The following is a 17,875-nucleotide window of genomic DNA, read 5'->3' as shown; positions in this document are numbered from 1 at the left end:
GGTAGGTAGCGTTCGAAGTTCGCGTTCGCGGTTCGAGCGTTATGCGAAGGGTTGTATCGGAAGTATGGTGTTATACAAAACCGATGGTGTTGACCTTCCACAAAAAAGTAAAAGAAATACTTAGCAATTAAATATTTGGATTATGAAAAAAAATAGTAGAGCGGTAATTACATAAATATAATTTATTACGATCGTCGAGAGGAATGTCCTTAATTTGATGATTTTAATATAATTATATTGTCAAATCTCGGAATCTAATTATATAGAAATATCCACTGAATGGATAAGACAAAAGATTCTATCAGCATCCTAATTAAATTTCAAAGAATGATTAATTGATGTTTTAGTAATTCATCCTTGATGACAGTTTCCTTCACATTTTATTATATTGACACAATCTTTTTAATAATTTCTAACTAAAGTATCTCTACAAACACACGGAAGACTTTTTAATCATTCAACGTCGGGACTGTGTACAGCTGTAGTGTTACTGTATGTATCTGACCTGGAGGCTGGGCGGACAGTGGTCCAGCAGTTCCAGCATGTGCTGTATATTCTGTGCGTCCTGGATCACGAAGTTCAGCTCCATGTCGAACTCGCCGCCTACCAGCTGAAACAATAACGGCCATGTTAAAATATCCGTTTGTTATAAAGAACATTACACACGTCACGTGTGATATAACACAGTTTGTACATTCAAAATACATATTCATAACCGAAAACAAAATTTCATCATGTTCAGGCGACGGGTGAAATGGAAAAAAAACACCGAACGAAAATACGCTACAGCTTTTATACGAACCGTTGTACCCATCTGAATCGAACTTCGGACGACGGACGGAGACAAGCAGCAGGAAATAAACCAAATATGTATTGATCATAATTAACATATATTTTACGTTGTTATTAAATAATAACAAATAGTTCCACAGTTGGGACCAATACAAATTACTTGCCTTCAAACTTAGTTTATTTTTTTACTATGCCAGTATGTTACGACTGTTGACGCATTGCCTTGAATGTTTTTGATTAAATAAATTATATGTGATGAAGTTGTATTCCTCAAATCATTGTTGAATTTATCATAATAATAAAACGTTTTTCTAAATCAGCGTTTATCGTAGGATTTCTATTCTATCGTAAGAATATTTTCCGTCGTCGTGATATATTGGCTGTATGTTATAAAGCCGTCGACACAATGGGGAGTCGTTCCCGTCGCGTCGTGTTCAACGGACATTCAATTTGCACGATCGGTCAATCTCTGTAAGCCTCTGCTCGCCTGGTACATAACCCCTTTGTGTTCGTCAACAATGGCTTCGGCGAGAGAAGGAAAAAAATTGTAAGTAGAGCTTTAAATTCATATACTTTACTTACTGAATGATTTTTACGTAATTCAACTTAAATAAGAAAAACAAGCTTTTAAAAAACAACGGACAATATCAAGAGAGCTTCAATGTACCAGGATACCATGAACGACTAGGACGCTGTCGTGAACACGCGCCCTATAAACTAGGAGGGGTGTGCGTGCTACAATGGAATACTTTTGCAACCGACCCCATAGCCTATGTTAACAATAGATTTTTTACCCCCATGGTGTCGGAGTACTAGGTGAATATGAAATAGAAGAGGTAAACTAAACGGACTCAACAATCGGGGGTTGAAAATATGATAGAGCTTGTTCAAAGCGATGTAGTTTTAAACTATTTCATTAAATGGTATTTTGATATGTTAGTAGTTAGTAGGAAGGTAATATCGACATTGGTTACATTGTTATCAATATATGATAATGACATATTAAACGGAATCATAAGCTAGTTTTTGATTTTGAAGTCACCTTATTCAAAAGCTATGTGTTGTGAAAAAAGGGTTAAGAAAACTAAGAGCACTTGTATTAAAAATTAATCTCATTATCTTAATACGCGACCCCCGTTATGTACTCTATACGTATACACCGGCGCGGCGATAGACCGAAACAATAATACCACCAGTTGGCCAAAGTGACCCACAGCCAACCAGACTGTGACCGTCCGGTTATTTTTATACCCACAGGCTAAGGTCGGATTGATTAATCCTTAATAATATTATACACAAGATTATAATATATTATTAAAATCGAGCCGAGATTTCTTACTAAAAAAATATTATGAAGCATTTCCTCGATATCAATTTTCAATTTTGAGAATGCATTACCAAAACGATTAAGTAATTAATGTTTACAAACAATATTACAAAACAGTGTCGAATGTTAACAACGCAAAGGAAAAATATCTCTTGATACAATAAAATAATGTGAACTTAAAGTTTAAAAATTTTACAGGAAAAACATCCAATCTAATTTTCTTCCAAAAGAAAAGAAGCAGTTGCCCGGGCGTCATGACGATGGAGGAGGTCGCCGCGGTGAGCTGTTCATATGATGAGTCTTGCTGTAATTACGGAGAGAGGCCGGGGACGCCGGGGACGCCGGGGACTAAACCCGCCAACCCGGTATACAGAAACGGGAGCACGGGCCGCATTCGGATCATTTTTAATTCAACGAGACTAATTACAGTAATAAAAACTAATCAATTATGTATAAACTACACGCTACATTCCTTTTGAATCGGTATTTGCAGCAGTAATGTTACTACATCAAATACATTTATTATGTCAGTTCTAGATTTCATTTTAGCAACAGATGTTAGTCATATTAAAAAATAACTCACGTCAGTACAATTTATGTTTAATCGTAAACTGAAAGCGGTGACACAAATGGCCGGCTCTTTGTAAATATCGGAGAGCGCCGTGAAAGCGGTTTGATGGAAAAAGGCGTTGTCATACGCACATTAGTTACGGACAGTGCGGTAAGATAAAGTGGCCCTAAAGTCACCAACAGACAGCGCCCCCGGAAGGTCGCCGAGTTACAAGTTTTCACGGTACGACTTTTCAAAGCGAAATCTTTTAAGTAGCCCTTTGTTTGACGTTTACCTTTTATCATTGTATATTTATTCAATAGACTCGTGTTTTATAAGTTGGAGTGTATTTCATGTTTGTCGTTGAATTAACTCGTCTTACTCGTTTTTGTCGGATCAGCGGTGTTGAGTTCGTTCGCCCTTTCCATGCTCTGCGGCCGAGGGAGCCTCTCCCTAAGGGTTACGATTCCTGAGCATTTATGTGATCCTGGTACCGCGATTAGAAAACTTCTTTGTTTCTAGTCCCTAGTTAGACAGACGCATAGCTTAAAATGTTGTGTGGGTCGGTCGGTGTTAGCAAATTCATTTTAAAACTAACTTTCGATAAAAGCTCAGTCGACGTTTGAAAAGGGTTAAAATTGAATAAGTCCTACTAAGGTAACAGAAATCAATAGGCGGTAGAGGTTGATGCCTCAGGAACGAGTTCCCGCGGGAGTTTATTATATTTCACATGATCACCAGGACAGCAGCGAGATATAGGAGTTATATGGGATGATGATCTCGGACGCAAGCAAATAAATAAATACACAAATATTCCTATAATAAAATTAATGGCCATCCTAATTTCGCAAAAAAAAAAAAATACACAGAGACTAAAAAGTTGCGGGTCTCGCAGTATTCAAAAAATGTTTGCGAAAATGTAATAGGGGCCGAAATATGCAATAAAAGTACCAGGGTTACATAAATGTAAGAGGGTGAGTTTCGCCAGTCGGATGCTGCGGCAACGTTCGGATCGGTCCTTCTCTTTAGGGTGCCGGGGGTCGGCGGGTGTAGGGCGCGCCGTCTACAGATGGATCCCTTGTATATTTTGCTTGGGACATAAGTGTATAAGTGTTACAGGCGATTGAGCGCTCGCTCGGTTCAATAGTTCCAATCAATTATTTAGATATGATTTGTAATTAATAAAACGACCGGCCTTTATCTAATTTCAACACGCTGCGTTGGGACGACACAAGAACTTTGTGATAGAATCTGCAAAAAAAACTGTGAATAACCCACATTTTTATATCTTGTCACATTATTAACTCTGGTAATATTGTCGGTTCGTTTCATGGGCTCATTATAAAATTGGGCCAAAAGCTACCCTCGGGCTGGCGTGTTAAGGACGGTCATGGTGGCTCATAATGAGAGACATAAGAGTGGTGCTCTTTAAACTACTCTCCCTCACTCCTCATTCTGTTTGACTAAAGCTTTGAGGAGATATCGTTTACTATGATAGTGATTCAAACAATAAACAAAACAATAATATATACTCGTATACACAAATAGCAGGAAATTCTCAGAACCAGAATCTATTAGTAAGACATATTTCACTAACCATATCTTGCTAGCAGTAACTAATGAAATTTAAAACAAAAAGTTAAACAAACATTCGACGCTGCAGCCGAATTTAAAGCAATGAATAGTTTAAGAATTCACATTTAAAAACTAAGATGCTATTGGTAAACTTTAAGTGGTACTCTGAATGAAAAGTTGTTTAAGCAATTAAAAATACGGTATTTACATATTTATACTTCAATTTACATAAATAACAATACTAGAACATAGTCGGATCAAGTGTCGTCATGATGTAAGTGGAATGTGTCCAACTGATCGATGCCAAACAGATGATTGTACATTTCCAGAATAATCAGCTTCGCCCGAGACCAGGAACTTCGTTAGAAAAATAGCTTAGATAGGCACGAGCATCTTATTGTTTGAGTACAAGGCATCTTCACTACAGTGATATTCGTCTTAGAATAAGGCTCCTCCACAATCCAAGACCTTAGAGATATTAGCCTCACCCCATGTTGTCATTATATTTTAGGGTAGTAGCTTCTCGTATTTGACGTTATAATAGATAATTCTCGACATGTATAACCACGTCGAGTTGAATTCAATTAAAAAGAATATTATACATCAATTATGAATTTGTTTCATTAAATTCGTTAATGTCAAACAATCACTTTCATTCAAAAAAAAGAAAACATTAAGCAAACATAACGAGATCTAAGACTTTCGCGAGTTTTATTCATTTAAATGAAACTAATATAAACATCTCGTCACATCTCGTCTGCCCGCGATCACGGTTGCTGTAAAGTAACCGAAACGTCGGGATTATGTAGCTTAAAATAATAAAATCCGCGCAGTATATCCGAAAATATATTAGTTTCATTACATTAAATTAAGCATACAGTTTCAGGTAGCTCACTGAATATTTGCAATTTATTTTTGTCAAAATTTTAATGTTTCAATTTAAAATATATATATGCCTTATTTTAAAACGTTCTTTGAACAACAAACTATTTTTACGGAGCGTCTCGAGACTGCCGAGACTTGAGTAAGAGTAGTTTGCAGATACTAATTAAATCAGTGCGGTGCATATTTAACGAAGACATCAACAGACTGTGCTCATTGAAATTCCCGTGATTCGACTCCGGGAACAAGTTGAAAGGATCAAGAATGTGTAGTTTCTGGAGTAATTAGGACTCTTAACGAGCTCTCCTGTAACACGGAATCATAAAATAATTTAAAGTAAACTCGGAAGTCTTGCTGTTTTCTTGAGACAATTTGGTTTCAGCCGCCGGCCTGAAACGTGATTTCGAGGAATCACTCCGGTTATTATACGAGACTGGAGAACGCGGCGCGATATTGTTCCCCATCCGATAGTATCCGACTTTTTGTGGTTTTACATAAGTAAATTTTCATTTCTGGAACAATTTCACTAAGAATATTGAGTACATGTATCAGAAATTACTATAATTTGACTATAAATTCTAGTAATTTCATTCATAACACACAAACATCTCACACATGGGGGTAATGTAATTTTTGCCTTGCCAACCGTACCGGAACCGTACTTTTTATTAGATAATGGAATATTAAATATGACAAAGCAAAAATTGAAGAGACCTTATTGCAATTTATACAACCTCATTATAAAGGTCGGAGTAAAGGCCGACCCTTGATCGCCGAGTGCCACTCCGGTCATTGTGGCCCATAAAAGCCTCCTCGGGTTATACTCGTTAACGTTTTGACGCCATAATATTGTCATTGTGTTTTAAAATGGCCGGGGACTAACAGAAATATTAAAAAACTCAAAGTGAGCGTCTGACAAGGATGTCTGGTTAGGCCTGTAGGGGTGACGGGGGAGCAGGTGTTATATTATGTAAATGGGTCGATTTGAACACGCATATTAATGGTTAGCATTCTTTTTTCGGTTTCTATTTAATTAACATGATCTAGGACAAAACAAAGTTTTATTTACAATTTTTTCTACAATGAAAACAACAATACTGCAGAAATGTAGATATGGCAACAAAAACTCATCTACATTACTGACTGTAATGTGACGCCATTGGTTGAACATTATACAAGGGGAACACTCCCTCAGGACTGGAACTGGTAAATGCTCTTACAAATTTATGCTTTCCTGGTACTATAGTAATGGAAATAGTTTATAATAAAAAAATATTTTATTTTTATCTGTATTTCTAAGTAGAAGAAAGAGATTGTTAGAGATTTTAATTATTTATGGAAGTAACAATAATATGACTACTCCTAATAAAATCATATATCTTTAACAATAAGCACACAATCACAAAATATAAATAAACCATATTAAAAAACCTTACAAAAGAATAGTATATGTATCAAATCTCCAAGAGGCATTCAATATGAATTCATTCGTAAAACCGTGTCATATCATCACTTGCGATCTATGATTGCAACGATTTCACTTCAAAAACTGAATCATGACGCATCAAGTCATGAGAAAAGAACGGGTTGAGGGTTATGAAGTGTGAGGGAGGAGGAGGAGGAGGAGGAGGAGGTTGGCTAATGCGAGATATTGCGATACTAATATCGCGAAATTGCGACACGTGCATTGAATGCAGTCATAATTCACATGTTTGGCGTTCCCGGGACGATCTCAGACAGACTGACAGATGAATAAAAACGCCATCGTATAGAGGACCAGCTGCTGGTTGATTTACAATACAAAGTAGATGACACTACCGAGGAAGTATTTAGAAGAGATTGAATGAGATACCAGAGTCGACTGTGTGAGGTCACCGTGTGGTCTCGATGCTTGAATATATGTATTTATTGATATTGGATTACTGTTTAGATAAATACTGGCTTAAAAAGACGTTTGTATTTTGTATAATTATAATACTACTATATGCAGTAAACCCACTGTGGATGTGTTGTATTCACATGATATTGGTGTTTTAAATTATTGACAACCAGTAGACTGGTTCCGTGATCATTTGTGACAGGATTTATATTATGATATTAATTAATGAGCTTCCCTTCATTAATGCGGTTACATGAAACAACAAACATACAATTAAATTAATTAATGATTTGCTTTTATCTGAAACACTTTTGTTTCTTTTGCATTGCAAATTATATTTGTTCGTTGTTATTCAAATAATTTGATAGCATCAGAATGTTGTTAAATGAAAAACCTCTTCTGTGAGAAGGTGGTACTTCCCCGGTTGAGCCAGCCCATGTTCGAGCTGTAGTAATTTGACCACAGTTAGGCTCTACCACCTAAAGTTCCTTTGCTACAGATTAAAGTTTGCTACAGATATATGCTGATGAGGTGTGTTTACAACAGTGTGCCAATGTCCCATACTAAGTTTATTTCTATTACATATTAGTAGCGTCAATGAGATTAAACAAAAGAAAAAACTTCATTCCCTTACTTATCTTTGTATGTTTATAATTGTTTTTAGATTTAGCCAGTCTTGTCTTGTCGATAGAAATGAAAATCTAATTTCAAACGGTTATTGAAATGGAACGAGGTTTTTTATTTGTATATGAGTTATGTAAATATATATGATAAGAACATAATGAAGAGGAAAACAAAACAAGTCAGTGAGAGCGATTGTCTCAATAAAATATACTAATATATATTTAACAGATAGGTCACTCTTAATTAATTGTATTTCTTTTTAAGAAATTCTTAACAGAGAAATTATAAAATACTCCCAAGAAATAAGTGTTTGCTATTACTCGGAGTAAGCTTCAATCTTCAACGCTCTACTACAGACTTAAAGAACTGAATGAAAAATTTTCCTTTATAATTTAAAAACTTACATCAAAACTAAACAATATTTTATAATATAATAAATAATTCAGAGAACTTTATTTAAGATAAAAAAAGCAATACAGAATTTCATTAAGTAAAGACTGTAATTAATATTTAATGAATATTTCTGCTTACTAAAGTTAGGACTTAAAAAAAACGTAGCATGTTGATATCTGAGTCACATCAACTGTAACAGAGAGATATGTTAAAAGACAACAAACAAACATCACGACACTATACATCGACACAACACATATAATTATTTCCGGAGCCAGATCATTAAGCTTAGCAGCCGGAGTGATTCAATTAAAATTCAATTTCACGAAACAATAACCGTTTGAAACGAAAAACAAAGGCAGTATATAGCCCGGGGGTATTACACTAATTGGGCGTCATTACGTAGACAGCTGCGATAACCGATCACAACCAACGGCCGACATATTATAACAGGACGGACGCACGGACGGTTTTTATTATATAACAATATGTTGCGTTAATTTGGCTATGCTCTCAGAAGAGACAACAAGTTGGTTCCAAAGAAGTTTTGAATAGACAAACGAAAAATAAGTGTCTTAGCTTTGAACATTTCTTATTGATCGAAGTCTCTGGATCATTTTTTTGAAAACATCATATAATGAATGTTGTTTTCGCCACGTGAATTTTATGAAAGGTGTTCATTTACCGTCAATCAGTTGTGTCTTGACAGTAACATACTTAGTGAGAATGAATGCTCTATTGTAATGGAGAAGGTTCAGTGAGTGTCAGTGTCATGGCGGAGTCGTGATACATATGTATATCATACATACATACATATATACATACCGACATACATACATGTCAAAGGCAGCTCTGAGTGATTATCACTGGACAAAGATATGTAACATATACAAATGTATGTCTAGTAATAATATACATAAAATTCGAGTCAAATATGTTAAGATAAAGTTATGACATGCGCCTACTTGTATAAAATATTTAGGGTCTTTTTTAATTGCACATTTACAATTAAATGGTTTAGGATTGAAAAAAAAATTGGGAGCACAGAAATCCTCTTTACAAGTTTAAATAACTAGCTAGTGTGACAACTTTTATAAAAGAGCAAGAGCGTGTTTCTTACAAAAACTAAAAAGTAAAAATTAAAATGTTAAGTAAGAACTAAATGATCGATAAATCGAGTGTTTCTCTTGATACAACAGATATCCAATCCTGGTTACGAAGATTATATAAGAAATCACAATCAAAATGATTACAAAAGTCTGATTTATACCTGACCTCCGAATGTTCTCTTCTTTATAATTACGTCTACATATCCCCCGACGAACGGGACCGGATTCCTTTGACGAGAAACCATCATTTTGTCAGAATATTCTTGTTTACTGGAAAAAAGGGACTTCTAAGGGAGGATATCCGCCGTTTCCCCGGGGTTTTGTAATTAAGCGATTTCCTACTCCTTTTAAGCGGTTGTAATTCCGAATGAGAAATTTCAAAATGTTCAACTTGAAATTTCAATGTTACTTTCCGATTAAGCGATTTAAATGATGGTGAGGGGAATTCTATCGTTATAGGCGTTATTACGATTCATTCCCGACGAGATTAAACCGAATGCTTTATGAGTATTAAGTAATGGTTATGTTCAATATTGAAATAATTTTAGATCGTACAGAGGAACAAGGAATAAAAACTACCGAACAATTAATAGATATGAGTGTATATTCCGAGGGTAAATCAGGATATAGAGCCTAATCATAGTCAGAGAGAATGGGCTCTTAAGCGGTTCAGATTTATTAAACAAAGAGAAAGGGTCTGGGGTCCGCGTCGGGCTGGACAGGAGAGAGGTATTATGATACGTTTATTATTAACGGCGATAAAGTGTTCCCAGGGGACGGAAACCTTTTTTGTCGCCTTAACCTGTCACTTACGGATATATCCAGATATAAAGAAAAAAAATCAATTGTTATATTTATTATAGGCAGCTACAAGACGATGTGTAAGTACTTGCTTTACCAACATAAACGAATAATAGTCGATTGTAACGGGAAGGGCTGTTACAACAATGGCGTTAAATCGCTCCAAGAGAATTAGTCCGAGAGGCCGCACGGTCCGACCACTTTGTTGCAATTTGCGGCAATTTACCACCACTATCTCGGAGCTATTCCAATGTCCCCGGAGTACGTTGTAATGTTCACATCAAAGATCGTGACATAACTACACAATGAGAGGAACGAAATTTCAAGAGAACAGAAACATCCAACTATAATAGGAAAATATAATCAAATTTACAAACAATAATCACAAAATATTAATACTCGGCGACTAACAGATCCGGTTTAACTCAGATGACCGCTTCTAGAATAACCATCATAAGTTTGTCTGAATCATGTCAGAGTCATCTCACTCCTCGTTACTGAACATCTAATAAAACTTACTTTTCACAGTCGGTAAGTAATCTAAGGTCGATGCCTGTCAATTACCGGGACGTTAATTATATATATTTAAAGTATGAAAGAGCGGCTGTTTGTGAGATAACGAGCTGCTGTCAGCGACTTCGATGAAATCTCTGCCTTTAACAAATTTATCAAATAATTAAAACGCCTAAAGTAAATTCGAATAAGACACTTTAAAGATATATTATAAAGAGTGTTGACTATAAATAATATTTAAATGAAAACGAATAACCCTAAGATTAGTCGTTACTTGGCGATCAGATCTCATGGCCGTGGCAGAGGAAGCATTCTCATGTACCTTGACACCGGAAATGAGGCTACGAGTCGATCGGGCATCGCAGTTAAACAAGGATTCAATTTATGTACAATATACTCCTTATTAGAGAAAACATTTAAATCATAAACCTAGAATACAACAACATCGAGAAAAGTTTGTAAATTATACAGCAATTTATAATTAAATAAAATTTTAAGGCGGTAAATAAATAAAGTCCTTAGATTAAGAAGTCTTCGAGTTTGGTACGAGTTATACTCGTCGTTGTAACTCTACGTCACTCAAATAATGATGATCAAATTTAATATACATACTAAGGATTACCACAAACATAAATGCATATTTATGTAGATATTATTTTTAAATTAATTGAAATTGTAAAATATAATTTATTCATTATAAAATATACCAAATATTCTAAGGTTAAATGATAGAGACTTAAAATATTTACACTACACGACCCCGACGATAATGTTTTATTCCGTAAAGAAAAACAAAAACATTAAACGTGGTCGTACATTCTTGAGAGCCAGCAATTAACGGTGGCTTTATTCTTTATTTTTTAAACAGTACTAAACCACTTGTAGTTCACGAGTGAGGAGCTACGAGGCCACTTAAGACGCATCCCTCGACGAGGGCATTTAAGACGTCTCGTCCGCCGACACTATAAAATATCACTTGTACCAACTCTACATGTTACCAGCAACATTAGAAGAAACGTTTCCAACGATCTGACTAACTAGATCATTTAACAATTCCGTTGTTCCTAAGATATCAAATGACTTTAATTTATTTTCATATGTATATTCATTGCAATATTATATGCCGGGTTACTTTATCATTTTAGTTATCGCTTTACCAAGTCCGAAAGCTTGAACATACTGTCGCGAATAAAGTCATACATTGACACCCGAACTGATTCTGTATACAAAGTTTCTGATACATTAATTGAAGATATCTGCTTCAAAACCGACATTCAGATTCATCCGAACAACATGCATACATACATTGCAAGTAGAATTGGAAGTGTTAAAAGGTTCAAAGTAACTTCATGGAACAGATACTTACATGTAGAAAAATATCCTCTTATTGGATGATCGTTAGGTCACATTTGTTTTTCTATGAATCTACATCAATCAGTGAATCGATTTTTAGCATCGATCTATCACTGTGTTGACATCTGGCTTACAATAGACATCTAGCCTGACCACAGACACTGATATCTTTGCGTTTCAATAATTCAGTGACAAATATTTTTGTTCGTTTTTTCAAACAATATAATAAAAATGTTTTACCACTAGTGTGTATGCAGATTACACGATAGGTATATTAAAATTAATTGGGATTCAACTTTTATGAATTTCCTGAAAAAAATTTTACTCCCGTTATAAATATTCCTATGTTTAATTGAAATTACAAGTACACATTTATACTCGTATATTAAAGTGTAGAGAACAAAAAGAAATGTATTCATATTATAATATGATTATAAAACAACAAGAGACGAAACTTCTCAGCATTCAATGGAATGGAACGCGATGGAACCGTGCGACTGCCGGGTCCATCGCGTTGCTGGGAGAGGAGCTTTAATAGTGCCCGGGATTGGCGACCCAGGTGTAGGTTTAAGGTTTCACCACCACCGTTCAAGTTCCTTCCTCTACGTAACTAAAGGGCTGCCTTCGAAGTACGTTCCAAGAATGAATTGATGTGAGTTCTGGATAAGCCCAAGTCTTTTTGTAGGTTGTAGAGAGATTTAGCTATTATACCTCTTGCTTCCACTTCTACCGCGTACAATCTACGACGAATATTTTCCCGGTGAGTTTGTTAGATAGCTCGTAATAGTTATTGATCTTGATCGCATGGTCTTTGGGCATGTTGGTTTCCTAAGGAACTAACTTTAACGTCATTTCAAAAGTGGTTCTTAATTTTTCACATTTTTCATTAAATTTTCAAACTATGACAGAGTTTGCTCTTATATATATATATATATATATATATATATATATATATATATATAGTATATGATATTGTAATCTGTAATATTCATGAAGATGACTTCTGAAAAAATATTATTCAAAACGGGGTTTTTTAAGAAAGTTTACTGGAATATTATTTTTAAAATTTCACAAGATTTCAAGTGATTTTTTTTATTCTTTACTTTGAGGTAGGCAGCTCGCTACAATTCCCTCATCGAGCTCCATGGCCTTAAAATTAAAAATGCAAAACAATTACGAATCCATAGCGAAAGACTTCAGTTTTAAATGAAGATAAATAGATTTAGATGCCTGAGTGCCACGAATGAATCTTTTTGTTGACCTCTTTATTTCTGTCATTAAACACAATAAAAACCAAATTATATATATATCCTGAATTGTAAAAACAATGACGAACTAAATATCATATCGAGACTCAAAGTTAGTAAAACTGATTGTTCATTGTCTGTCAAGTTTGTGTCCGCGATTTCAAACGAATCATTTTTATTTTATTCTAATAACAAGAATCACCATGCCACATATGAACAAATACTAAAATACAAATATGTGATAATCATTACAGATACTAGGGCTCCGTTTTCTGATTCAATTTAAGATGAATTTCAAAATATTAGCTGTAACGATTTACATTGAAGGCTCACGTTCCTGGTAAGGAGAATAGGCTGTATTGTTAATCGTATCTTACGACCCAATAGAACGGCACAATGGAAGAGATATATCACTTCGTAAATAATACAATGAATAGCCTGAAGTATGTATTGCATAGCAATGTTTTAACATTGTACCAGTATTATATATGTATGTATGTATGTATGTATGTGATGTAACTTAACCTCTATAACGTTTAGGTGTACTATACGGGTGCTATTTGTTTACAGGTCGAAGGCAGAGCGAATATGGCGCAGAATCCTGTAGACAGGCCATCTTCCGGTCATCAATACAGCTACGTCACGATAGTCCGATCATGTTACTCTACAATGTACGTATTTCGATATGGGAATTATTCATGTTAGACTTGAATAATGTTACAGATAAAGAATACGTTATAAGTAGCTTTTTTTATGTGAACCCAGCCAGCACACGAGCAGCCGGCCTACTTGATGGGGAGAGTTACCGTTGTAGTAAATGTTGCAGATGCGTTGCCGATCTCGAATGTTGAGGAAGCAGTAAAGGGTGGGAATAGGGAGAGGATAGCAAAGGGTGGGAACAGGGAAAGAGCAACCGGCTCTCTCCCTCATCGAACAAAACGCAGCCATTAAATGCTACTTCACGCCGATCTTCTGTAAGAGGATGGTACTTCCCTGGTCGAGCCAGCCCATGTTCGTGCTGTTGTAACTTGACTACAGATAGACTCTACCACCTCAGAAATAATATATGTTATGTACCTATATAATGCTATTTCACTTTTGAGAGCCATTCAGAAGCAAACTTTGATTTATAACTAAATTTTCTTAAAATATTATTATCTCTCTTTTTGTTAAACATTAAAAATGTAATACACATATAATAACCGCATTTTAAATATCGGTTATTCATCAAATTATTTAATTAAACCGTAGCTTAATACAGGATTATCATGTCAACTATAAAGTATAAACTAAAAGTATTTATATAAGTTTATCCTAAAATATATAATTTAATATTGAAAAACACGTTTCGAGGAATCATTTGTATAAATAATTATAATGGAGGATTAATTAGGAGGATAAATTAGGAGATAACTCCTTAATATAAATATATTATAATAGTTTGTCAAAGCTTCATAAATGTAAAACTTCTCAAGTGCAGTTTGTTAACCCTCCAGTGAGTACGAGGGTCGTTCGGTCTATCGGTCCGTTGGTCTCATTTGCAGTGATCAATCAAGTGGTCATGTTGGACTTTAAGCCGACCACCCTCAGAGTTTTATGAGCTTCCTTCTGATTTATGTTGTTTGGAGCATGAAGCGATTTGAAAGCGGTGTGGTTTAATCATTGAGCTTTTTTATATTACATAATGTCGGTTGTTGTTTATCGTTGGCTGAATTCGAAATAAGCTTTTAATACATTGTTTCCTTTTCACATAGCTACATAGAACTACAGGGAAAATACTTTATACACAATGCAACAGCGGAGCTAATACAGTTTTTCTTTCAGTACTGACTGTTTCAAGCTCGCTGAAAGGGAAATCATACAAGCGCATATCGTCAGATCAAAACTCTCAACTCGATTTCACCACAAACGCTCGCTACACACACTGCACTGTAACTTTTAACCGCTACTGTGATTCTGTTAAAAATTACTGCAAACAACTGCACTCCAGATATATCAGAGGACACTTTCCGTTCGGCAATAATTTTCTTTGACTAAAATATAAAACTGAATATTAAAAAAAAAAATAAGAAAAGAATATTTTTTTTAATGGATAATATAATTAATATCAGTTTTGCTCTATGCATTCGCTTGAAACACGATATATATTTAAAAATAATTAGAGCATTTAAATCGCATTTAAATAGATATGTAAACCTTTAAATTCTATGAAATGAGTAAGACGCTTTCTAAGACGGGAACTTATTGCTTTTTATTCCTGTGACATTTAATCTTTGTAAATATTGACGTAGTGTTTTCTGTGTAATAAATTATGTAATTCATTAAGTATACATTGATGGCATCATTATCCATACATAATCCTTCAAGTTCCTGCGAGACTCTGATAGTGACACTACAATATTCTGAACAATAACAGAGTGCGCCAACTATATATTGGCCGCTCTCCAATCTCATGTACTCTACAACACCCAACAATTTCCAAGTGACAGAAGTCAGTAACTCAGTCTCAACTGATCTCAGTCGCCAGTTTGCTTTGGACACTTTGAAGGCAATCCACATGTTCCTAATTTATATCTACGGTTACCTTAAAAACCATTTTTTTTAATAATAGTTTTTAATTAAAAGTTTATATAAATTTAATGCATGTTTTCATACCGCTATGACCGGAATAGCAGCTCCAAATCGCGATGTACGAAAAAATATATAAACCGAACTGAATGAATCAATCTGCTCGTAGAACATTATTGTTTGGGAAGTGTAAGCCCTTATATTATAATTATTATTTTTTATATATATAGTTCCACGTACGTGCGGTTGTCACTGAACTCCTCCTAAACGGCTGGACCGATCTGAATGATTTTTTTTTAAATGCATTCGTGTGCCGCCCCAGATCAGATGGTTTAGATTAACAAACCATCCTGGCTGGCGTTGCGATCGCTATCTAGATTATTTAAAATGAAAAGCCTGCAACGTAGGTACTTACTATGTGTGGTGTTTTAAACACATTTTAGATTTCTATCTGAGAACACCTCTGGTGTTCACTTGGACTGAGTTGCGAACAAAAACTAGTATATATGTGTATTGTGAAAATGAATATCGTTAATTCAGGAACTACAGCTTAAATATAAACATGAAAAATCAACATTCTAGTAACATCTAACTGAAGCACACTACGGAGCTTAGCGGTATTTGAATCACTTGAACTTGGCCAACTAATTTCCACGTGCTAACTTAGTAACTGTACCGAATAATCGAATTTGTTTGACGTCACTTGACGACACGCGAGCAACACCAACGACACTAGCGACACGGTACACAAAGTAACTGGAATATTTATCTGTCTTTGTTCATACAGACTTGATGTCCTGAATTTTATAAAAAAAATGAAATAAATTTTACAAAATGAAATATTATAAACACGATCATGTTGGACCAGCGACTGCCGTGATATTGTGCCGCAACGTTTATATTATAACCACATTGTGTCCAAATTTTTATCTGTAAATACATGAATTATTGAAAAATGTCCTATTTTGAGATTTATTTTACAAAACTAAGCATATTCGGAAATCAAAAGTCTTTTTCTGTTGCATGTGCCACTTAGTGAACTTCATATTACATTCTGTACCAGAATAAATAAGGAAGGAAAAAGTTATGAAGCCAAGCAACAGAAAAGCCGGCGTGAACAGTTACCAATACTAAGAAGTTTCAGTTTAATTACAAAATTTCTCAGTAAACGCTAGCGCTAAGGTATAAACACTCAAGCAAGGCTTTCCCGAGGGACTGCTGAATGGGATTCTTCAAGAAACGAGTGAAAGTGTATTTTTTTTATGAGAAATATTGAATTTGAGGAAGAAAAAAATTTAATTGGTTAACAACAGGCGGGCCGTACGCCTTGTGTGCCACAGTCATGCTATAAAAAATAGAACAAGGGCATTAGTAAGTCTGTGTTGCAAACCTTAGTGTCGAGTTAAAAAACAACGGAGAAAAGTATTGTTGCAACACAGATACAACTAGATCACTGAGATATTGCTCCGTCATAGTGTCTAGAATTGACAACAGATTAAAATAACTATACCTTCTGTACAATATTATGAAATCAAACTGACTTACACAGGGGCTCATCATGAAACACCCAAATAAAGTGGCTTACACTTTAAGGTATACGTTATGAAGAAAGGTATAAGAAAGCTTTTAGTGGGTACTACCAGAGATGCAGACTAAGACCGCACCACATCAGTTTCGTGACCTCAGTGATCCGCAGTGATCCGTAGCATCAGTTTCGTGACCTCAGTGACTCGTGTGCGGTCCTGTGGCTTAAAGACAATGCTAACCAAAGCTTTGAGTGTTTGGTACTACATCGAAACGTTCAATGCATACCTGCTCCATTCATTAATGTACAAACATTCAGTAATGTCTTGTCCTAAACTAAGAGTAAACATGTCTCTTTATTGAAAAAGAATTATAAATAAGCTGAATGCGAAAAAAAATTGTATAAACGATTATCAAAACTGTTTTTTTGACTTTAGTATCTAAATCATCTTCCTTATTTGCATGAAAACGAACACATTCATTATGATAAATTCATGTTGCAAAACTATGTTTTAAAGATATAAACAACATATACAATATTAATTATATATATGACTAGCGTATCTAAATCAACATTAACATTAACATCAATCAGTCATTCCCATACAATTGAAGACTTCTACTCGGATCGAGCATCAATGCTCTGAAAAGTCTTTTATCGAATATTTCTATAAAGTCAGAACGCAATAACAGTGACAAAAAAAAGCAAACCATCGAAACAGACATAAACAAATAACA

At 34.9% G+C, this 17,875-nt stretch overlaps 1 protein-coding gene across 1 annotated transcript in view; it reads right to left on the bottom strand.

Annotated features, from left to right (window-relative positions):
- LOC116774284 (neurobeachin) overlaps positions 1 to 17,875 on the bottom strand; it is a 217,203-nt gene that overhangs the window by 153,745 nt on the left and 45,583 nt on the right. The window contains 1 exon segment of the mRNA XM_061524874.1: positions 506 to 610. Coding sequence (XP_061380858.1) covers positions 506 to 610 — 105 coding nt within the window.

The sequence above is a fragment of the Danaus plexippus genome, chromosome 26 (assembly GCF_018135715.1).
Source record: "Danaus plexippus chromosome 26, MEX_DaPlex, whole genome shotgun sequence".
Taxonomy (NCBI): domain Eukaryota; kingdom Metazoa; phylum Arthropoda; class Insecta; order Lepidoptera; family Nymphalidae; genus Danaus; species Danaus plexippus.
Note: the sequence above shows the minus strand (reverse complement) of the source record. Positions and strands in the feature narration are given on the sequence as shown.